Source organism: Monodon monoceros, unplaced genomic scaffold (genome assembly GCF_005190385.1).
Source record: "Monodon monoceros isolate NGI ecotype Baffin Bay Population unplaced genomic scaffold, NGI_Narwhal_1 Super_Scaffold_18, whole genome shotgun sequence".
Classification (NCBI taxonomy): Eukaryota; Metazoa; Chordata; class Mammalia; order Artiodactyla; family Monodontidae; genus Monodon; species Monodon monoceros.
This window is the reverse complement of record NW_021703774.1, coordinates 50,977,714-51,000,136: the sequence shown is the minus strand read 5'-3', so window position 1 is coordinate 51,000,136 and position 22,423 is coordinate 50,977,714. Positions and strand designations below refer to the sequence as shown.

The 22,423-nt window shown below is 41.1% G+C and overlaps 1 protein-coding gene across 1 annotated transcript in view; it reads left to right on the top strand.

Moving 5' to 3' along the window:
- The window catches only part of BRINP2 (BMP/retinoic acid inducible neural specific 2), a 115,946-nt gene that overhangs the window by 72,022 nt on the left and 21,501 nt on the right, over positions 1–22,423 (top strand). Inside the window, exon 3 of the mRNA XM_029229072.1 lies at positions 21,498–21,688. Within this exon, the coding sequence (XP_029084905.1) occupies positions 21,498–21,688 (191 nt within the window). The remainder of the gene's footprint in view (positions 1–21,497; positions 21,689–22,423) is intronic.

The window sequence follows — 22,423 nt, the reverse complement described above, 5'->3', positions numbered from 1 at the left end:
TGCCACATTTATCCCACCTCAGGGCTTTCCACATCTCCCACAAGAAAATTATTTCAGTCCCCATTGCTTAGAACAGTGAGTGGCATGTGGTGGGACATTTATTCAGTCAGCATACGTTTATTATCTCTGTGTGCTGGCCACTCCCCAAGTGCTGGGGACACAGCTGTGAATGAGACATGGCCCAGGCCTCAGGGAGCTCTGCCTTCAAGGAAGACAGACCCCCGGGAGCAAGTGGTTGGAAGTGGGCTGAGGTCTGTGCAGCAGACCAAAGCGCTCGGTATGAGTTTGGTTCCCGTGCCAGTCATCCGTCTTCGACTCCAGGATTAGAAACAGGTGAGTGTGCTCGCAAAACTGCTCAAAGCAAGTGGAACAGATTTATGACCATAGAGCTGGGCTGGAGATGAAGATTTGGACCTGAGTCTGAGACAAAGATTTCTATCCCCGCAATCTATCCCTGACTCAAATGAAAGACAACTGGAGCCTTCTGGTCTTTCGGACTGATTTGCCCAATCCTATATGAAGCAACTGAAAAAGGCATCACTGGATCCTGTGGATGGGCTGGGCAGGTGACCTTAAATGGAGCTTCACGAACCGAGCAGGAGGAAACCTTCAGAGGGCCTGTTGACTAGAGGGCATGGATGTCTGAGAGACAAAAGCTTTTTGTGAGCGGGGATCTCAAGGCATTGACTACACAGTATTGAAGTGTGGACCACAGGGCAGCAGGCTCTCACCAATTTCCCCAGTTTCTTTATGGGAGCAAGAGGGCAAAAAAACCAGACTGTTTTGGGAGGGCAAATGCATAACTTAGAAGAAAGCAAAGCATTCCTCTATGTTGTGACATATTAATAACAATAATAAATAACAGTGACTATACATATGGAGTATTCACAATATACCCAACATCTTACTAAGTGCATAATAATATACATATATGCTAAAATTATTATGAGAAATGTACAAGGGAGATGCTCTTTGTATACATGCTGTACAGATGAAGACACTGAGTTTTAGAGGGTGTCGCACAACTGGTAAGAGGAAGAGCCAGCACTCAACCATACAATAGCGGATCTGACCATTAAATGATTATTATTGAATCAAATACATAATCTGAGCCTGGGATTCTTTTTTTTTTTTTTTGTGGTACGCGGGCCTCTCACTGTCGTGGCCTCTCCCGTTGCGGAGCGCAGGCTCAGCGGCCATGGCGCCCGGGCTTAGTTGCTCCACGGCATGTGGGATCTTCCTGGACCGGGGCACGAACCCACATCACCTGCATCGGCAGGCGGACTCTCAACCACTGCGCCACCAGGGAAGCCCCTGAGCCTGGGATTCTTAATGCTCCAAGAGAAATGGTGCCTCTACTTGTAACCACCTGTGCTCTCTGCCCCTCATACTCTTCCTTCTGGCATTCTAGCAGACCTTTGGGATGAGAAGATGGGTCTCGGGGCTAGAAGGTGTCTCATCCCACTCAAAGACCCTGTAGTTCTCTGTTTCCACCAGAGTTCTGCATCTGCACTTGGGCTCTGGGGAACCCTTTGTGGGAAGAAGCTACAGATGAACCTTCCTGAAGCAGGTCACCCGTAGAGAATTTTGTGTGTGTTGGCTTTGCACTGCCAGTGTATTTCTATAAGGGTGCAGTGTAAATCGAATTTCTGTAAATCAAATCCTCTGATCGAGGGACACTTGATGCTATTTCCAAAATTCAGTATCTTATTTTTTTGCCTGGCAATGGCTTATAAAAATTCAGTGCTAAGTCAGTCTCTAGCCCCTGACTTGAGGATCAGGTAGCTACTGATTTATAAAACACAGACATCCACTTGGAAATATCTTATATTTCAAGAAATATTTTAATCCAACAAGAAGAAACCTTTGGTGATGCAAATAACCTCTGCTTATTGGGCTACTTTGCAAATTTGGAGTTTCATATAACGACAAGATTGGTACGCGCTCTGGGTCACTCCTACTTACCCTTTGCATCCACAGCATATCATGGAATCAGATGAAGCAGTGAAAGAGACCTAGAGGCTGGGACTCCCAAGTCAGCTTTAGGATTTGTAGGTATAGGGTGGGCAGATTAGGGCTGCTGTACTCGGGCCATGGCTCAGAGAGGGTGCAAGGATCTGGCACAGCTCCCTCTGCCTGCTGTGTTTTCCCCTCTGCACCTGTTCAATGCTCCCTGGTTCTGCCACCACACCAGGCTCTCCCCTGAGCCCAGAAATGTGCCTCTTTCTCCCTCTCCCTGCAAAGAACAAGCAAGCTCTGGACGTCAGAATGAGTCAGAATGAACAAGAGGTCTCACTGGCCAGGCAGGAGGCCCTGGTGGGAGAAAAATGAGGTAGCCAGATTGAGCGCTGCCCCAAGCCCTTCATTACTAGCCTTGGTGCCTGGGAGAATTTTCATTTTCCTTGTGTGCTGGGAGAGTCTGTGTCTCATCTGGGGACATGCTGGTGACGGAGGAGGAAGAGGAAGGAAGACTCTTTGGGGAGCGAGTTCTCCTGGATCCACAGACGCATGTAAACACCTAATGATCCCTCGACAGGGGTCACATAGTTGGTTTACTAGTAACAGAGGTAAACTTCAGCGCAGTGAGCCAGGCTTTGCTTAGCTGCGTTCTGTTTATGTTCTAAAGTGTGAGTCTGATAAAGACCACGTGGAGAGGAGGGGAGGCTAAGCAAGTCCTTGAATGCCAGCCTCGGCCATCTGGAAATTCATGCTCACGTGGGACTTGATAGAAGAGATGTGGCTCTAGAGGCTGACAATACCTGATAATACATTCTTTTACCTTCTGTTACCACGAAGTAGGGCAATGTCCATTCTGGTGCCTGTAGGCCAGGAGACTAAATCAGAGGACACCAGATTTAGTGGTTGGCCTGGAATGAGAGGCCAGAGCTGCAAAAACAGTGTCTGAGGATGCAGGGAAGCCTGGGGACATGGGATGGCAGAACAGCACCAAGGTGCTCGGATCTGTGAATTAGAAGGAAACTTTATTTTTTTATGAATTTATTTTATTTATTTATTTTTGGCTGCGTTGGGTCTTTGTTGCTGCATGCGGGCTTTTCTCTAGTTGCAGCGAGCGGGGGCTACTCTTCGTTGTGGAGCGTGGGCTTCTCATTGTGTTGGCTTCTCATTGTGGAGCACGGACTTTAGGCACATGGGCTTCAGTAGTTGTGGCTCACGGGCTCTAGAGCCCAGGCTCAGTAGTTGTGGCACACGGGCTTAGTTGCTCCGCAGCATGTGGGATCTTCCCGGACTAGGGCTGAAACCCGTGTACCCTGCATTGGCAGGCGGACTCCCAACCACTGTGCCACCAGGGAAACCCCTATTTTTATTTTTTATTGAAGTATAGTTCATTATATTATAGTTCAATATATATATATATATTCTTTTTCAGATTATTTTACATATGGCTTATTACAAGATATTTAATATTGTTCCCTGTGCTATATAGTAACTCCTTGGTGTTTATGTATTTTATATATAGTAGTATATATATGTCAATCCCAAACTCCTAATTTATACCTTCCGCCCACCTTTCCTCTTTGGTAAACATATGTTTTCTAAGTCTGTGAGTCTGTTTCTGTTTTGTATATAAGTTCATTTGTATCATTTTTTTAGATTACACAAATAAATGATATCATATGATATTTATCTTTCTCTGACTTACTTCACTTAGTATGATAATCTCTAGGTCCATCCAGGTTGCTGCAAATGGCATTATTTCATTCTTTTTTATGTCTGAGTAATATTCCATTGTGTATATATATATATATATGTATACCACATCTTTTTTAACCATTCATCTGTCAATGGACACTTAGGTTGCTTCCGTGTCTTGGCTATTGTAAATAGTGCTGCTATGAACATTGGGGTGCATGTATCTTTTTGAATTAGAGTTTTCTCTGGATATATGCCCAAGAGTGGGATTGCTGGATCATATGGCAGTTATGATTTTAGTTTTTTAAGGAGCCTCCATACTGTTTTCCATAGTGGCTGCACCAATTTACATTCCCACCAACAGCATAGAAGGGTTCCAGAAGGAAACTTTAAAATCATTTATTTTCTACCCATGGCAGACAACCACTCTACAAATCCCCAAGAAGGTGCCTCGGCTTGGGCAGGTCCAGTTCTGCGTGTGCTCTGAAGCCAACTTCCCCTCAGCAGCCCAAAACACTCTACAGATCTTTATGAAATTGAATCTCAGTATTTCCTTCCATAATTCCACTTATCGGTCCTGACTCTGCTTTCTCCTGTTTCTCTAGAATAAGTGTAAATTCCTCTTCTTTGTAAAAGGTCTCCAGACATTTGAAGGCAGTTATTCTTAGATACAGTAGCACACTGTGACTTCCTTCCAGATATTCTTTTCTCTCTCTTTCCCCTCTCACAGTCTCTCTCTCAAACTGTCCTTGTTTCTTTTTTCCCAACTCTCTCTTTTCCCTCTTTGATCTTCATGAAATCATGCAGAACCAAGACTCCTATCCAGTCACTCTGTCATCACCCAGAGCCTCAGAGTTCTTCTGGGTCCTGGTAAACAAAGAAAGGGATAATAAATGAGAAATTGATGTTGACATAAGGTTTTCTTCCTGAACCAATTCCGGCTCCTGGAGAGCTTGCTTGCTTGCGTGCTCACCTTTCAAAATCCTCAAGAATTTTGTCACAGATCAGTGTCAGTTCACCATCCTGGAGTTTGTCAGACCAGGCGTTTTCCTCTCCACAGATTTCTTTAACTTCTTGCATTCTGTGCAGTTCTTGAAAATGAGTGATGGTAGTTCAAGGTCACGGGCTCACCTCAGAATATGTGGTGACTCTGCTTGGGACCTGAAGCATCAATTTTACAAGAAAAGTGGGAAATATGTTCTGGATTTATCATGAGAGAATATAGGTTTTTTCATTCAAGTGAAATGTAGAAAAAAAATCCTGAGAAAACTTTTTTCTCAACTTCTCAAAGAATTGCACCTCCCACATGATTTGATTTTGTTCACCTAGACTTAGTTTGTGGTAAAATCATAGCCAGAACTGCACTCACCCTGTTTTCTACTACACTTATTATGTCTTCTATATGCTTTCCTGTGCTTCCTACCATGACAGGCCACCACTGTAACTCATGCTTTTTCCCCATCTTCCATTTGCCTTATGTGGCTTCCATCTCAGAACTGCCTTTCAAAGCCAGCCTCTTCTCTCTTGTCTTGGCTTCATCGTTTACCATCGTTTACCATCGTTGGCCTTTTCTCTCTTCTCCAGTTCAACCTGCCTAAAATCCTCTTTTGGTCCCTCTGTGCCCAAAGGATAAAATCCAAATGTGTTTTCTTAGCATGAGAGTCTCTTCTAAATCCATCCATTTACTATTTCAACAAATATTCCATGAATACTGACCTTGTGCCACTGATTATGCCCCATCATTTCTTCCTGCTTATCTTGTGTTCCAGTCTCAGTGAACATTTCCAGATTTTCCTAGACACAGAGCCTTCCTTAGATCCCACTTGTCTTTCCATGTCCTATTCCGTTTTCCTGCAAAGCTCTTTCCATTTTCTCTACCATCTGAGCTCCGACTCACCTTTCAAACCCGTTTAAATATCACCTCTCTATAGCTTCTTTTTTGGCTCCCGCAAGCAAGTTAGTTATTCCTCATTCTGGTTCCCCATCAGTCTGTTTATATTTCTGCTTTAGAACTTATTTTGTGCATTTAATTAATTATTTATTTGCCCATCTCTATTTGCTCTTCACTTGGCTCTGAGCTCTTCCAGGCAAAAATGTCTGCCACGTGTAAAGATATAATAAAAGAAGGAAGTCACTCTTTAAGAGTAGGGTGTTCTGGGACTGAATTAGATGAAGCAGAAAGCAAGTGGGTGAGGTTCCACCCTCTGCAATCATACTCTGTGGGCTTATTTATTTATTTTTTAAAATAAATTTATTTATTTTTGGCTGCGTTGGGTCTTTGTTGCTGCACGCGGGCTTTCTCTAGTTGCGGCGAGTGGGGGCTACTCTTCATTGCGGTGCACGGGCTTCTCATTGTCATGGCTTCTCTTGTCGCGGAGCACGGGCCCTAGGTGCACGGGCTTCGGTAGTTGTGGCACGTGGGCTCAGTACTTGTGTCTCGCGGGCTCTAGAGCGCAGGCTCAGTAGTTGTGGCTCATGGGCTTAGTTGCTCTGTGGCTTGTGGGATCTTCCTGGACCAGGGCTCGAACCTGTGTCCCTTGCATTGGCAGGCGGATTCTTAACCACTGTGCCACCAGGGAAGTACCCTCTGTGGGTTTAAATGGAAGTTCTGCTACTTCCAGCTGTGTGATCTTGTACAAGTTATTTCTCATCAGTCAAATGGGTAGAATAATAGGAATTTCTTTATAGGATTATTTGGTGATAACTAAAAAATAAATTTGGTTTATTTCAAGATAGGTGCTTATTCTTGTGATAGGTCTCCTGAGAATAAATATGGAAAACAGTAGAGTGGAAAATCTTGAGGAAGAAGAGAAAATGAAGAGAGATTAATTGAGAAAGATGGAACAAAGAAGGGGAAGCCTTACTTTATCAAACTCTTTCTACTGCAATCTTCATGCATTAATCAAATTTATCACTTAAAATCTGCATATTGTTCTCCCTAGCTGTAGCCGGAGTTAACCTATTCATTGATTTTATAGTTATAGATAGTCCAAGATAAATTCCTAACTGTGACAGGTGCTTTCCCTGTAGAACACGGCTCCTATACCATAATCCCATAATGTTAAAGTCAGGGCCTCAAGACCAACAGCATTTCCATCTAGACTCACAAAGCAAGGAAGAGAGACCCCATATGGGAATGTTACTGAACTGGGGAGATATGGGAGCATGGATGTTTGACCACATAGGCAATAAAATCAGATAATTGAAAGGGACCTTTATCCAGATAGGCAATAATGTCAGGAGTGAAGATTATTTGCCAGGCCGCAATATGAGATTGACATGATCCAGGTGGAATTAGTCAGAGTAGGCTAACTGCTGGAACAAACAGTTCCCAAATCTCAGTGACTTAATACAAGTTTACTTTTTTGCTTATGTCCAGTGCAATTTGTGGTAGGGTTAAAAGGAGATTGCCTCATGAAGTCATTCAGAAACAAGACCCCTTCTATCTATCCAGTCACTGTGTCACCACCTAGGTCCTCAGAGTTCCCCTCTGGGTCCTGGTAAACAAGGAAAGAGAGCATGAAAGATTTTATGGGAAGTCTTACGGGCTAGGCCTGGGTTCACATTAAACTGGCCAAAACTCAGTCATGTGGCTACACTTAAATGCAGAGGAAGCTGGGAAAAACTGTCCATCTGTGAGCCCAGGAGGAAAATGAAATCGCTTAGAGAACAATTTTCCAGTCTGTGCCACAAGTGAGGAAATGCAAGAAAAAGGGGAAATGCAAAGCCTTAAATTGAAGTTCAAAATGTCAACTTCACAAATATAGGGTATAGGAGTCCTGGATTAGCTGTGGGAAAAAAATATCTGGGGTTGGAAAGATGGGGGGCTGGGTCTGGTTCACCATGAGATTACTGTCAGCCAAGAATATTTTTCTCTCAAAAAAGGAATGCAATATTCAGGTGTATTAATAAAGGAAATAGGTATAGTAGAAAGATCACAGACTATCTTTACTTTTGGTTGGTTATGTGTCCTTGACTAAGATACTTAAATTATCTCAGTCTGAGCTTGCTCAGCCATAAAATGAGACTTAAGCTCGTGGAGTGTATCAGTGTATCAGTTAATTATTGCCACAATTATCGATATAAAAGTATCCCCAAAGCTCAGTAGTTTAAAACAATGATCATTTTTCTCACTCAGCATCTGTAGGTTGGTTGAGTTAGCTATGCTTCAGGTTGTGGGTCTGCACAGGGGCCATTAGGTCTTTACTCCAGTGATGCTTATTATGGGTCTCAGGCTGAAAGGGCAGCATCTTACAGCTTCATGGAGGGAACAGTTCTCATGGTGAGGGCAGGGATGCAAGAGAGAGAGTGGAGACATGCACTTTGGGGCCCAGAATTTGCACCTGTCACTTCTGTCCATGTTCTGTCCAAAGCAATGTCACATAGCTAAGCCCAATATCAATGGGGGAGGGAAATAAGCTCCATTCATATGAGTGAGTGATACTGCAAAGTTAACCGCAAAGTTACATGTCGAAGGGCATTCTAATACAGGCAAGAATGAGGATTCTACCCCACTGACATTTGCAAGATTGCGGTGATGACTGAAAAATGTGTACAGCATCCAGTCCCATGACTGGCAACATAAGGACTCAGTAAATTGACACTATGATGATAATTAAGATGATACTGATGTGTTCAGATACTGTATCCTAGTGTACTCTTGGTGGCTCAGAACACGTCTACTGGATTGTGTTTAATTGTGGTTGTCATCTTCAAAAAGAAATACATTGACAAACTAGATTGCGAGCAGAGAAAGTTAAAGCATAAGGGCCTAGAGATCTGGGAACTATATTGAAGGAACTAAAAGTAGTTAATCTAAAGAAGAGTAGTCCAGGCTTCCCTGGTGGCGCAGTGGTTGAGAATCTGCCTGCCGCTGCAGGGGACACGGGTTCGTGCCCCAGTCTGGGAAGATCCCACATGCTGCAGAGCGGCTAGGCCCGCGAGCCATGGCCGCTGAGCCTGCGCGTCCGGAGCCTGTGCTCCGCAGCGGGAGAGGCCACAACAGTGAGAGGCCCACGTACCACACACACGCAAAAAAGAGTAGTCCATATAAAAAGTAAGTACACCCAAATACCAGAAGGGCTATCTCACTGCAAGAGGAATAAACTTGTAGAACAATGGGAGGAACTGCCAGTGAGGGGGAATTTTCTGGGGTTGAGTAGGTAATGGGAAGCCCATGGATGTTTGCTGGGGAGAAGCCTGGCGTGGGCTGTCAGCTTGCTAGACAAAGACAAGCACAACGGGAGGTGAAGAGTAGTGAACAAAGCGATCTTCTCCACAGTTAAAAAGATGAGCTGTGGGGATCAGGTTGGGAGGTCAGGGCAGAACTGGGGTTTTCTGTGCCTCAGAAAACATAAGTCTCAGCTCCCTTTTCAGTTCCTTCTGGCCTCATAGATTCACTGGCCCTTCATTGCAGTGTGTCTGCTGTACATCCTGTTGATTCTACAAACACACCGCTCTCAACACCCTCTCCGAGCCCCTGAGCCTGTCGGGCAGTATGAGATTCGCCAAAGAATGATCTCTTCCTCCTCCTTTAAGCTTGAGTCTCCCCTCCCCATTTCTCCCAATCAGCCTTAATTAAACTGTTTGAAAGCTACAGCTTGATTTTAATTAGAGCAAAATTGGGAAGATTAGAATGAAATTGGCCAATCATTGTTTACCGGCCCTTGTTTGAGAACACAGCAGGCTGCTAAATTACCTCCATGCCAGGCTTCTTGAATTCTTCCAGTGGGTGGGCCGGGGCACTGGGGCATGGTGGGGAGGGCTGGCCTTCTTTCTCCTCTTGTGCCTCTTGGAGTTGCAGGGGCTGAGATATTTTTACCCAAATGCTCCTGGATCAAAGCCTTTCTGCCTGGGGATTTCTCCCAGCCACAGTGGTAAATGAGGCAAAAGAATTTCCAGGGAAGTATGACAAAGGTGTACAGTGGCCTTTGAACTTGAGCACAGGTCATAGACAAAGACAGAAAATCATTTGTGGCGTGGTGTGGGTTCTCATCAAACTCTACCACTGATCAGCTGAGACTTGGTCCCTTTTTTCAGTTTCTCCGTCTCTTCATTTGTTAACTTCTAGAAGGTTCATAGTTGAGTAGTAATAACTCCACTTCCTCTTTCTTGAGGCCCTTGCATTGATAACATTGTTGAGCTTGTGTAAGAATTGTATGCAATTATTTTTTTAAAAACTAAAGGAAAGCTCTATACCAATATAAGAGATTATGGTTTTATTATAATTTCTTTTTACAGTTCAGGTTAATCATGTCTTATTCATTATAGCAGTAAAGACTCTAATAGGCAAGTACATTATAGTAATCTCTGGTTGAGATGGAAATCTCCTGATGATGTGCTGTATCCAGAAATACTGCCTTCTGTACAGGAGCCAAAGCATGATATATCCCTCAGCTCTAAAATTTCCAGCTCAAGAACATGAAACCATCTTAGCTGTGTCACTGAGGTAAACAACTGGCATCCCTCAATGTATATGTTGGCTTTGGCTATTCTCCTTCATGTGAATTTTCTAAGGCAAATATGAGCCCTATGGGCTTCCCTGGTGGCGCAGTGGTTGAGAGTCCGCCTGCCGATGCAGGGGACACTGGTTCGTGCCCCGGTCCGGGAAGATCCCACATGCCGCGGAGCGGCTGGGCCCGTGAGACATGGCCGCTGAGCCTGCGCATCCGGAGCCTGTGCTCTGCAACGGGAGAAGCCACAACAGTGAGAGGCCCGCGTACCGCAACAAAAAAAAAAAAAAAAAGAAAACATGGTACTGTCTTAGCTTGGTGGATGGAGTTCTATAAAGAGAGTACTAGCCCTGGATGCAAGGTATATTGTTAGAAAGATGAAGAAAGAGAAGGTGCCTTTCCTAGAACTCTTTAGGGAAATCAGCAGTCCAAGTCTTAGTGTTTATTGAGACTCCTGCATCAAATTGGCGAGTGAAGCTAGTTGGGAAAAAACAACTCTCCAGGAGAAAGGTGGGCTCTGAGAACAAAGACATTTGTATTTATCTAGTACTGGTTGGTATGGGAGAAATTTGCCAATGGTCATTGGTTGACAGTTTACATAGACAAAGTCAAGTCACAGTAAAAATGACAAGAAACCTATTTTTGTCCTTGGCCTAAGGCCAATCCATCTTTTTGGCTCCAAAGTTCTTAAATATTTTACTTAATGACCTGTCCTGTGTCTCCCTTCATTTTTCAAGGAAAATCATTTTTTTTTTCTTAGAAGTATGGTTCGTATCAAAACAACCTTTTAGAGGATGGTAGCTCAGTCCCTTTCAGCACTAAAGGTTGGAGGAGGGTACCTCCAAAACACAGGTTGTTGGAAATACATCAGAAGACTAGAGAAGGGCAACATTCCCGACCACAACAGTCCACTCCTTCTGCCATTGTGTTTAAAGTGGGGCCTGGAGCTGGGCATCCTGGGCTCAGTGGTGGCCTTAAGACTTCTCCCCAGCCTCTCAGGTAGTACCAGAACCTCTTCTAGAACAGCTGCCTGAGTGAGCAGGTGATGACTGGTTTTCTCTGCTGGAGACAGCATTGAATCCTTCCCTGGTAAACCAGGCTGGATTCTAACTCAAGGGGAACAAATGAGCTCTGAGCACTCAGGGGCACGCCGACACTGGGACAGGATGGTGCAGACCTGCAGGGGTGCCACAGCGGAGCGCGGTGGGTCAAGCTGCATACCCAGGATACAGGAAATGTGATTTTTCCAAGTGGCAACCATATTGGTGGTCTCGGAAATGGGCCGAAATGTGCTTCCCACACAGAGAGGGAAAGACTTGTCTATTGGAAAGTTGGTAAAAATAATCTGGCTGTAAGCACAAGGTCTCAGTGCAACTACCCATACTGTAGGTTGCAGTGTTCATTACTACTAGGTTTCAGCCTCACTGAGGTATAGTTTTGTTTTTTAACTATGGATTTTTATTTTTTTAATTTTTAAAAATTTTTAATGGAGTACAGTTGATTCATAATGTTATATGTTAGTTTCAGGTGTACAGCAAAGTGAATCAGTTATACATATACATATATTCACTCTTTTTTAGATTCTTTTCCCATATAGGCCATTACAGAGTACTGAGTAGAGTTCCCTGTGCTATACAGTAGGTCCTTATTAGTTACCTATTATATATATAGTGGTGTGTATGTGTCAATTCCAATCTTCCAGTTTATCCCTCTCCCCACTGCCCCTTGGTAACCATAAGTTTGTTTTCTACATCTGTAACTCTATTTCTGATTAAACTATGAATTTTTAAAGAAATACTCTCCTCCTTAAGGTTTCATAGGGAGGGAAGCTTCATGGGTCATGACTCTTCAAGGGGGCTGGGTCAATGTTCTCAGTTTACAAGCCCGAAAAGTGGTTCTTCAGCATGTGGCTGCTGGAAACCGCACCTGGATGGAAGCCCCCGGCTGTGCTCTTTCTGTCTTTCTTGGCTGAGAGCGCAGGACTCTGCCGGAGGGACTCTCAGTGGCAGTTTTTGTTGACCTCGTGTATGGTGGAGGAACACAGTGCTGCAGGGGGTTTGGTGACCTTAGAGTCAGTAGCTACTACGTGGAGGCATTCCTTTTCATTTACACCTTTCAAATTGGGAACACCTTGTAGCCATTTAGTATTCTAATCGGAGACCCTTTTGCTTCAGATCCAGAGCTGGCCTGGCCCCCAAGCCCTGCTGAAGCTCCCGTTGCCTGAGGCTTGGCATGGGGCTTGGTTCCGCCTTCCTGTCACAGGCCCCTTTGGATTCCGGAAAATCCCTAAACTCATGTGCAACCAGAAGCATCCTGTATTGGCAACCGGACTGTTAGTGTTTAGCAGTCTGGGACAGAGATAACTACGATCACTTCAGAATACAGATAGAGATTTTTTGTTATGTATACAATATTCTCGGTGTCGGTGTGTATGCTCGCTCCTAATAACACACTGGATTTTACCCTCCAATCGGGATTGTACCTTTCCTAAACTTTGTTTTGATTATTAATAATTTTATGGGTATGTTAATCCTTTGGCAAAAATATTTTCGATTCACTCTAGGCTAATCTAAAATGCAATAGAAAGTGTCCTAAACTTCTGTTAATTGTAGCCCTTAACTGAAGCAACGTTTTGAAGTGCTTCAGTTAACGGCAGGCAGAGTCCACATTGGAGAGCTCTGGTCACCCTTGGTTTAACCTGTGAGCTCTTTATGTAGTCACCTCTGTTGCTTTAAGGGCCCTTTCCATATGGCCTTCCCTAGTGCTTAAAATGTTTGCTTTCTCATACTGTTGACTGTGAAACAAACACAGTGGGAGAAGATTTTAGGAGAAATGGCTAAATTGAAATGAAAATTTACTTGACGTCTTAATTGAAACAAAGATGATGGCTTAATTGAAGTAGCATGTGTTAATATAATTGTTATATAGAAAACATCCTTTTCCTAGGGGAAAAAAGAGCCTTGATTATTTTATTATGGAAAAAAAAACTACTAAATGAAAAATTGGAAATGAACATTTATTATTTGAATAGCTCAGGCTGCCTTCCAGTATTGCCTTCTGAGGTTTTCAGTTGCTGGAAAGAACCAGGTTAATAAGTTCTCTAAGCATTTTTTTTTTTTTACCACTCTGGCTCAAACTCCATTCACAGATGTTTCCTCCATTATTTTGATTCAGTGAAGGGCCCCAAAGGGCAGGCAGGAAACGGAGTGAAGTAGAAGAGAAAACCACTGGGTGCCCTCAGAGCCTGAACCTTCCTGCAGCCAGCTGAGGCCTTATGCCTAATTCTGAGTCGACACCCCACCAGTTTGTGGAAGCGAGTTTTGTTTATTTGTTTTGGGAGGGTGTATTTCTCCACTGAAATTCTCCTACCCCCTCACTTACACACACACACACACACTCACTCTCTCTTCCACTCACAAACTCGTGATTGCCCCTTTGACTTTCACGGGGGAGGTGGTATAACACGTTGGTAAATACTGTGGATCCTGGGACCAGACAGCCTGTGTTTCAGTCCTGACTCTGCCACCTACCAGGTGTTACCTACTCGGCAAATTATTTGTGCCTCGATTTCCTTGTCTGTAAAATGAAGATAATTATATTTTACCTCTTATAGGGGTGTTTTGAATATTATATTGGTTAATACTTGCAAGATACTTAGAATGCCTGGCACATGCTAAGAATTCATTAAATGTTAACCATTACTTTTTATTACTGGCTCATAAAAACCTTCCTAAGACAGCATCATTCATTTTCTAAGTCATTTGTTATTCTGTGTTATGATTTTCAGAGCAGCCATAGGAGCTGGAATCAGGCCTTTATCTCTGATTCCTTGCATGGTACCCTGTGTATGGAGTTGATTTTTTTTTCTAGGTCTTAATTTCTCCTCCTGCAAATGGGTATATTGAAACTACCTTCATCCAAGAAAGGTTTTGCTTTGGTGTATATGTTGCACTACATTTTGGATATACAGTACATTCCTGTTTTGTGTAGATAATTAAAGGAATTAAGTGTTCTGGGTAATGAAAATATCTTTGTTGAAAGATAGTAAACTTTTAAAAAGCATTAGAATGAAATAAAATACACTTAACCGAATATACAAAAAGGAAAATAGTGTTATAGAAACAGCAATATGGTATTGACCTGGGTTTTGGTCATAGCTCGGCCACTTACTGTGTGACTTTTTGCAAGTTATTTTCTTAACTTCTCCGGGTCTCATTGTTACTATTGTCACCATCATCATAGTTGTTGTTAATAGCACTGGGATAGGGTTAGGACACTAGATTTTGTTCTGGTTCTAGTGCCAAATGGTTATATTGTTTTAGGCAAACCACTTCCCTTTGTTTCCTGATTTTCTTATAATGTAAGAGGAATGGAACAGATGTTCTCACCTGCTCTGCATGCTGGCATGTGGTGGTGCTACAGATGGATTATAGGGGTGTCCATATATTGATTCCCTCAGCCCTTGGGGTGATTGGGCAGGGTCTGGGGTAGCAGGACTCCCTGTGCTTGTCTCCTCAGGCCTGAGAAGCCTCATTCATTGATCCCAATGCATCACATACAGAGAATTTTCAATGTACAGGGTAACATGAAAGAGGTTGGCAAATAGTATTCAAATGTTTCTTCTAATTCTAATAGCCCAAATTTCCCTCTTGGTAATTTTGTGACATTAGGCAAAATACTTAGCTTTCTGAGCTTCAGTATATTCATTCACTTGAGTAAGATACACTCAAAACTTTTGTTTGGTTTGGATAAAATATGTGATACAGTCAAATATGTCAAGTCTGATGTTGGACAAAGGAAGATGAAGACTAAGGAAAAGTACAGGACTCCAAGATTGTTGCCTCTTTGGGCTCTTTAACACTATGAGTGTGGCAGAAATTGTTGTTAGACGTAGTATAGGGGATTGGAGCTGTTGATGTTTAACACTGGGTGTAAATCACAGCAGAGTCTGAATGGGCGCTCCATACTCACAGACTTCAGCATGTGGACTGTCATTGGAAGTTGTCCATGTCCACTGAAGACAGTGGAAGGGGATTCAGACTCAGTTTACCAAAGCATAAGAAAATACCTTCAGTGCCTTGATTTATATATAAAAAATGCACAAAATATGCCCATAAGTTACATTTTTATAAATCAAATCTAATTTTCTCATTGATATGTATACACACTTAGAATGCTCTACTTTTATTTCACATCAATCACTAATTGGTTGTTGCTTCTATGTATTCTCATCACTAACTTTTTTTAATCTAGTTTCAGTAATTTGCAAACAACTAAATGATTCGGAGAGCTGTGACATGAAATAATGGTTGTTTATTTTATTTTATTTTATTTATTTATTTTTGTGTGTGTGCTACGCAGGCCTCTCACTGTTGTGGCCTCTCCCGTTGCGGAGCACAGGCTCCGAACGCGCAGGCTCAGCGGCCATGTCTCACGGGCCCAGCCGCTCCGCGGCATGTGGGATCTTCCCGGACCGGGGCACAAACCCGTGTCCCCTGCATAGGCAGGTGGACTCTCAACCACTGCGCCACCAGGGAAGCCTGGTTGTTTATTTTAAATAAATAAAATAAATGAGAGACTCAATCATTCAACAAAAATCTATTGAATATCTACTATTGTTCTGTTTTACAACATCTAGCATTGTTCTGTTGCTGTTGAATAAGACAGAAAGAATCAGTCCTGACCTCATAGTGTTTATGTTCTAATGGGAGAGAAAGAGAGTTAAAAATATATATTATGTCAGGTAGTATAAGTGCTAAAAAGATATGTAAAGCGGGGCATGGGGAAGCAGAGGTAGGTGTGCTCTTTTGGATGGGATGGTCAGGGAAAAATCTTCTCGTAGGAGATACTGTTCAGCAGTCCTGAATGAAGTGCACTGAGCAAGCAATGTGAGAACCAATTTTTATTTATTAGATTTAATTAAAGTGGGATTCACCTCTTTGGTAAAGTGGCCTTTCCTTTCAGTGAGGAGCTACCACCATTGTAAGAAACTGTGGAAAATGGAAGAATACCTGCCAACCCCCTAACAAACTAAGTGATACGATAGAAATTCTTTGTTACTTAATGAAGTCTAGGTGTGGCCTACAACAAAGCAGGGAGAGTGGGTTTGGTGCCAGAAACAAACACCATCACCAAGATTCATGTCAAGGAGCTTACTGCCTGTGTTTTCTTCTAGAAGATTTATAGTATCAGGTCTTAAGTTCAAGTCTTTAGTCCATTTTGAGTTGATTTTTTTGTATGATATGAGATAGGTGTCCTGTTAAATTCTTTAGCATGTGGTTATCCAGTTTTCCCATTATCATTCCAATTATGTCAAAGGAGACTATCCATTCCCCATTGAATATTATTGGCTTCTTTGTCATAAAATAATTGACCATATATGCGGGTTTATTTCTGGGCTCTTTTGTTCCTTTGACCAATGTGTCTGTTTTATGTCAGTATTATACTGTTTGGATTACTATAGCTTTGTAGTATAATTTGAAGCAGGAAGTATGATACTTCCAGCTTTGTTCTTCTTTCTCAGGATTGCTGTGGCTATTTATAGTATTTTGTGGCTCCATACTAATTTTAGGATTGTTTTTTCTATTTTGTAAGAAATGCCATTGGAATCTTTATAGGGATTGCAATGAATCTGTAGGTTGCTTTGGGTCATATGGACATTTTAACAATACTAATTTTTCCAGTCCATGAGCATGGAATATTTTTCCATTTATTTGTGTCTTTTTAATTTCTTTCATCAGTGACTTACAGTTTTCAGTGTACAAGTCTTTCACCTCCTTGGTTAAATGTATTCCTAGGTATTTTATTCTTTTTGCTGCAGTTGTAAATGGGATTGTTTCCTTAATTTCTCTTTCTGATATTTCACTATTAGTTTATAGAAATGCAACAGATTTTTGTATATTTATTTTGTATCCTTCATCTTTACTGAATTTGTTTATTAGTTCTAATAGTTTTTGGTGGAGTCTTTAGGGTTTTCTATATATAATATTATGCCATCTGCAGATAGGGACAATTTTACTTATTCCTTTCCTATTTGGATGATTTTATTTCTTGCCTAATTGCTCTGGCTAGTATTTCCAGTACTATATTGGATAAAAATGGTGCTAATGGGCAATGTTGTCTTATTCCTGATCTTAGAGAAAAAGCTTTCAGCTTTTCACCATTAAGTATGATATTATCTGTGGACTTGTCATTTATGGCCTTTATTATGTTGAGGTATGTTCACTGTATACCCACTTTCTTGAGAGTTTTTATCATAAATGGATATTGAATTTTGTCAAATGCTTTTTCTACATCTATTGAGATGATCATATGATTTTTATCCTTTGTTTTGTTAATGTGGTGTATCACATTGATTGATTTGATGTTGAGCCATCCTTGCATCCCTGGAATAAATCCCACTTGATCAAGGTGTATAATCCTTTTATTGTACTGTTGAATTCAGTTTGCTAATATTTTGTTGAGGATTTTTGCATCTATGTTTATCAGGGATATTGGCCTGTAATCTTATTTTCTTATAATGTCCTTGTCTGGTTTTGGTATAAAGGTATGGGTGGCTTCATAAAATGAGTATGAAAGTTTCCCTCCTCTTCTATTTTTTGGAAGAGTTTGAGAAAGATTGGTATTAATTCTTCTTTAAATGTTTGGTAGAATTTGCCATTGAAGCCATCTGATCCTGGACTTTTGTTTGTTGGGAGGTTTTTGATGATTAATTCAATCTCTTTACTAGTAATTAGACTGTTAAGATTTTCTGTTTCTTCATGATTCAGTCTTGGTAGGTTTTATATATATATATATATATATATATATATATATATATGTTTCTAGAAATGTATCCATTCTCTCTAGGTTGTCCAATTTTGTGTATAATTGTTCATAGTAGTCTCTTATGATCCTTTGTGTGATATCAGTTGTAATGTCTCTTCTTTCATTTCTAATTTTATTTGAGTCTTCTTTCCTTTTTTTCTTGGTTAGTATAACTAACAATTTGCCTTTTTTTTTTTTTAAACCTTTCAAAAAACAGCCTTTCGTTCCATTGGTCTTTTCTATTGTCTTTTTAGTGTCTATGTCATTTATTTTCATTCTGATCTTTGTTATTTTCTTCCTTCTACTAACTTTGGGCTTAGCTTTTTCTTCTTTTCTAGTTCCTTGAGGTGTAAAGTTAGGTTGTTTATTTAAGATCTTTATTTTTTCTTAATGTAGGCATTTATAGCTATAATCTTCCCCCTTAGAACTGCTTTTACTACACCCCACAGGTTTTTGTATTTGTGTTTCCATTTTCATTTGTCTCTAAATATTTTTTGATATCTCCTTTGACCCGTTGGTTGTTCAGGAGCATGTTGTTTAATCTCCATGTATTTGTGAATTTTCCCATTTTCTTCTTGTAATTGATTTCTAGTTTCATACCATTGTGGTCAGAAAAGATGTGTGATATGATTTTAGTCTTCTTAAATTTATTAAGATTTGTTTTGTGGTCTAACATATGATCTATCCTGGAGAATGTTCCATGTGCCTTTGAGAAGTGTATTCTGCTGCTGGATGGGATGTTCTATAAATATCTATTATGTCCATCTGGTCTAACATATAGTCCATCTGGTCTAACATATAGTTTAAGTCTAATGTTTCTTTGCTGATTTCTGTCTGGATGATCTATCCGTTGTTGAAAGTGGGGTATTGAAGTTGCCTTCAATTATTGTATCACTGTCTGTTTCTCCCTTCAGATCTGTTAATATTTGCTTTACATATTTCAGTGCTCCTATGTTGGGTGCATAAATATTTATAAATGTTATATTTTCTTGATGAATTGATCCCTTAATCATTATATAATGATCTTTGGCTTTACATCTATTTTATCTGAAATAAGCTACCCCAGCTTTCTTTTGATTTCCATTTGCATGGGATATCTTTCTCCATCCCTTCACTTTCAGTGTATGTGTTCCTAAAGCTGAAGTGAGTCTTGTTTGCAGAACATGGTTGGATCTTGTGGGGTTTTTTTGTTGTTGTTGTTTGTTTGTTAAATAAGCTGCTCTATGTCTTTGATTGGCCATCCAGCCAATAAGAAGTGAGTTCAAGCAACTGTTCTTTATGCTGCAGTGGGATTTGGGATAGAAAATATTTTGACAAATACCCTGTACTTTAAAGTTTAGCATTTCCTCCACAAAGGAAATAAAATATAATGTATTATTATGAACTTACCTGCTTAGATAAATAAAGCCACACAGTGGGAATTTTAAAAGGCTTTGTCAGAACCCTGAATTATTAGTTATCCCTTTTCCTTTGTTTCCCTGGTAATGTTTGGCACATGCCCCCACTCTCTTAGTTTCTAGAATTAGATAGGGGAGTTCTATAGCCTCAAATGGGCATGGATTTTTATTTATTTATTTTGAATTATTTAATTTTTTTCTGTGGACTTGTCATTTGTACTTCATGGATTTGGGGGGAAGTTTAGAGCAAGGTTTAGCCCTGTCATGAAGAGCAGAGTTGGGATGGGTGAGAAAGTTGAGAAGACTACATTTTGTGGTTTTCTAAGGCAGTGGAGCTGATCCTTACTAGTATAATTTGGGAGGCAATGGAAAACCCCTTTTTTACTAGTGGATATGATCATTTAAATCTCATCCTTTAAAATACAGATATTTCAGTGAGGAGTAAAGCATGAAGATTAAAATTCCAGATGGAACTAGAAAGGAACTTTGCCATCTTCTAGAATAGAGCTTCTCAAAATGTACATCCTCTTAGTTCCTTTCAGGATGTCCATGCTGACATTTGCAATAAAGGTGCAAAAGCAATGGTGAATGAAACTGCTGGCATCTCAACTTAAATAAGGGCAGTCTCACCAAATGACACTAGTAGTCATGTATTCATCATTACATACCTAAACGTACACACACATACATGCATGCTTAACTTGATGAATGTCCTTGAAGCAGTAAAATGTATTAATTTTATTGGATCTTGACCCATGAGTACATGTCTTTTTTAATATTCTGTAAGATGAGATGAAAAGTACATATAAAGCATGTTTGAGGTTACTGAAGAATGATGGTCTCAGAGAAAAATACATTTGTGATTGAGTTGTGAGTTGAACTAGCCACTTTTTTCATGGGACTGAATTTTTCTTGAAAGAACGACCAACAATCTATGGTTATTCAGATTTTAGTGTTTGGCAGACATTTTCTCAAAAAAAAAAAAAAGAATGAAGCAAGCCTGCCTCTTCGAGGAAAGTAACTGACAGTATTTGTTACTAATGATAAAATTTAAGCTTTCAAATGAAAATTGAAATTTTGGAAAACTTGTATTTGTCATCATGAGCTTGACAGCTTTCCAATATTTAAAGACTTTTTTCTTGAGATTTGTGGTGATATTAGCAAATATGATGTTTTGATATTATATAATAAAAAGTGTCAAAATGTGGAAGATCTGAATAACTCAGTGGTCCCATATTTTCCAGATGGATGACCAATACATAATGTTACAAAATCATAAAGAGTGAAAAGATCCATTCAAAGTACAATATAGAACGCTGGATTTTAATGTAACTGAGTGTGAAAAGCTTATTGATACGGTTTCAGATTCCACACTGTAATTAACCTTTAAGAAAGTACATTTGTTGACTTTCGTGTGGTACCAAAGAAGAATAGCCACAATTATCACAACAGATTGAATTCAGAAGAAAATATGAGAATGCAGCTCTCTTCTGCTAAGCCAGAAACTCGAGAGATTTGCCAAAAGGCAAAGCAATGCCATTCTTCTTACTAAATCTGTTTTGTTCCAGAACATACAGTGACTGTCACACAAATATGTTATTTATGTTATATATGATGGATTTATTTCTGTTTTCTTTAAATGAAATAATAGATAACTAATTTAAATTTTCTCAGTTTTAATTTCTAAAGGGGTAATTATCATTAGATAGAAGCCATCTAAATACAGGGACTCAATCATTTTTAAGAGTGTGATCGGGTCCTGAGACCAAAAAGTTTGAGAACTTTTGTTCTAAACCAACCTCCTGACTTTCAAAATGGGTAACAGAGGCCATGAGGTGACTCATCCACTGAGTTGCAGTTGTGACTAGATCTTATTTCAGCACACCACTTCCAATATTTTCATTGTTTGTTTTTCCCCATTACACTACTACCATGACTGCCTTCCGGTGAATAAGCCACTCTCCAATGGGAGCATGTACTAATGGAGGTCAGCTGAGGTAGGGCTTTCTTACCGACTGGGAATCAGAGACCAGAGGGCTTCTTTCAGGCAGTGGTCCCTCCATCTGCAGAGATGTATGCTGACAGGAGATGAGGGGGTGCAAGTGGAGGAAGAACATTACCTGCTTCCGATTTTATGCCTCTTGTTCCAAAATACAGTGAGCTTTTCCTTGTCCCTCGACTTTTCCTCCAGGGAGTTTGCACGTTGGAAAGTGAACAGCCTGGCTCTAGAAAGGAAGGACTTCTTTAGTTTGCCATTGCCTCTTGCCCCAGAGTTTATCCGGAACATCCGCCTCCTCGGAAGGAGACCCAACCTGCAACAGGTCACCGAAAACCTGATCAAAAAGTACGGCACTCACTTCTTACTTTCTGCCACCCTTGGAGGTAAGCAATACCACGATCCTACACTCATTGGTTGCCAGCTTATTGAAAATAGCTTTAAGACCCATTGACTATAGCTTCAATACTCTTCCTGGGTCTCTTATTCTTCCTGGCCTGTTATTGACCGGGAAACGTTTTCTTTCTGGTGCATTTGTCAACAGTGTAATCTCTTGACATCCAAATTCACCCCAGAACATTGCTTATAAGCATCCTCCTGGGGAGGGGAAGTGGGGTAAGGAGGTTGGGGGACAGACAGACTCCTACTAAGCACTTGCCAGAAGTGGGTGCTCCCACTTTTCTTTTGACTGAGCCATCTAACCCCGAGGTTTCTCCATATCTTAATATTGGCTGTGGTTACAATAGTGAGACCCATAGGCAAAGAAGTAAATGTCCACTGAGTCCCTGACCTCTCTGCTTCCACTCTATAGAAATTGGTAACCAGCCAAATCGATTAGAATGACTTTGGATGGAGGCAAAGGTGGAAGGGGACCTATGGCTAGGGGATGGCGCAACCTATGGCTAGGACCCAGCGCAGAATTGAGAGCTGGGAATAGGCAGCATTCTCTCTGCCCTGGCAAGGAGAAAGCAGGATTTATTATAACATTTAGCTCACTGTCTGATGGACAAAAGGAACTCTCCAAGGGTTCAGGCCAGCTGCCGGCATGTGGTAGGCGCTGAGTGTTTGATGGGGAAAAGGGAGGTTGAGCTTCAAGGCTTTTGCCCTTTGTTAGGGAGCAG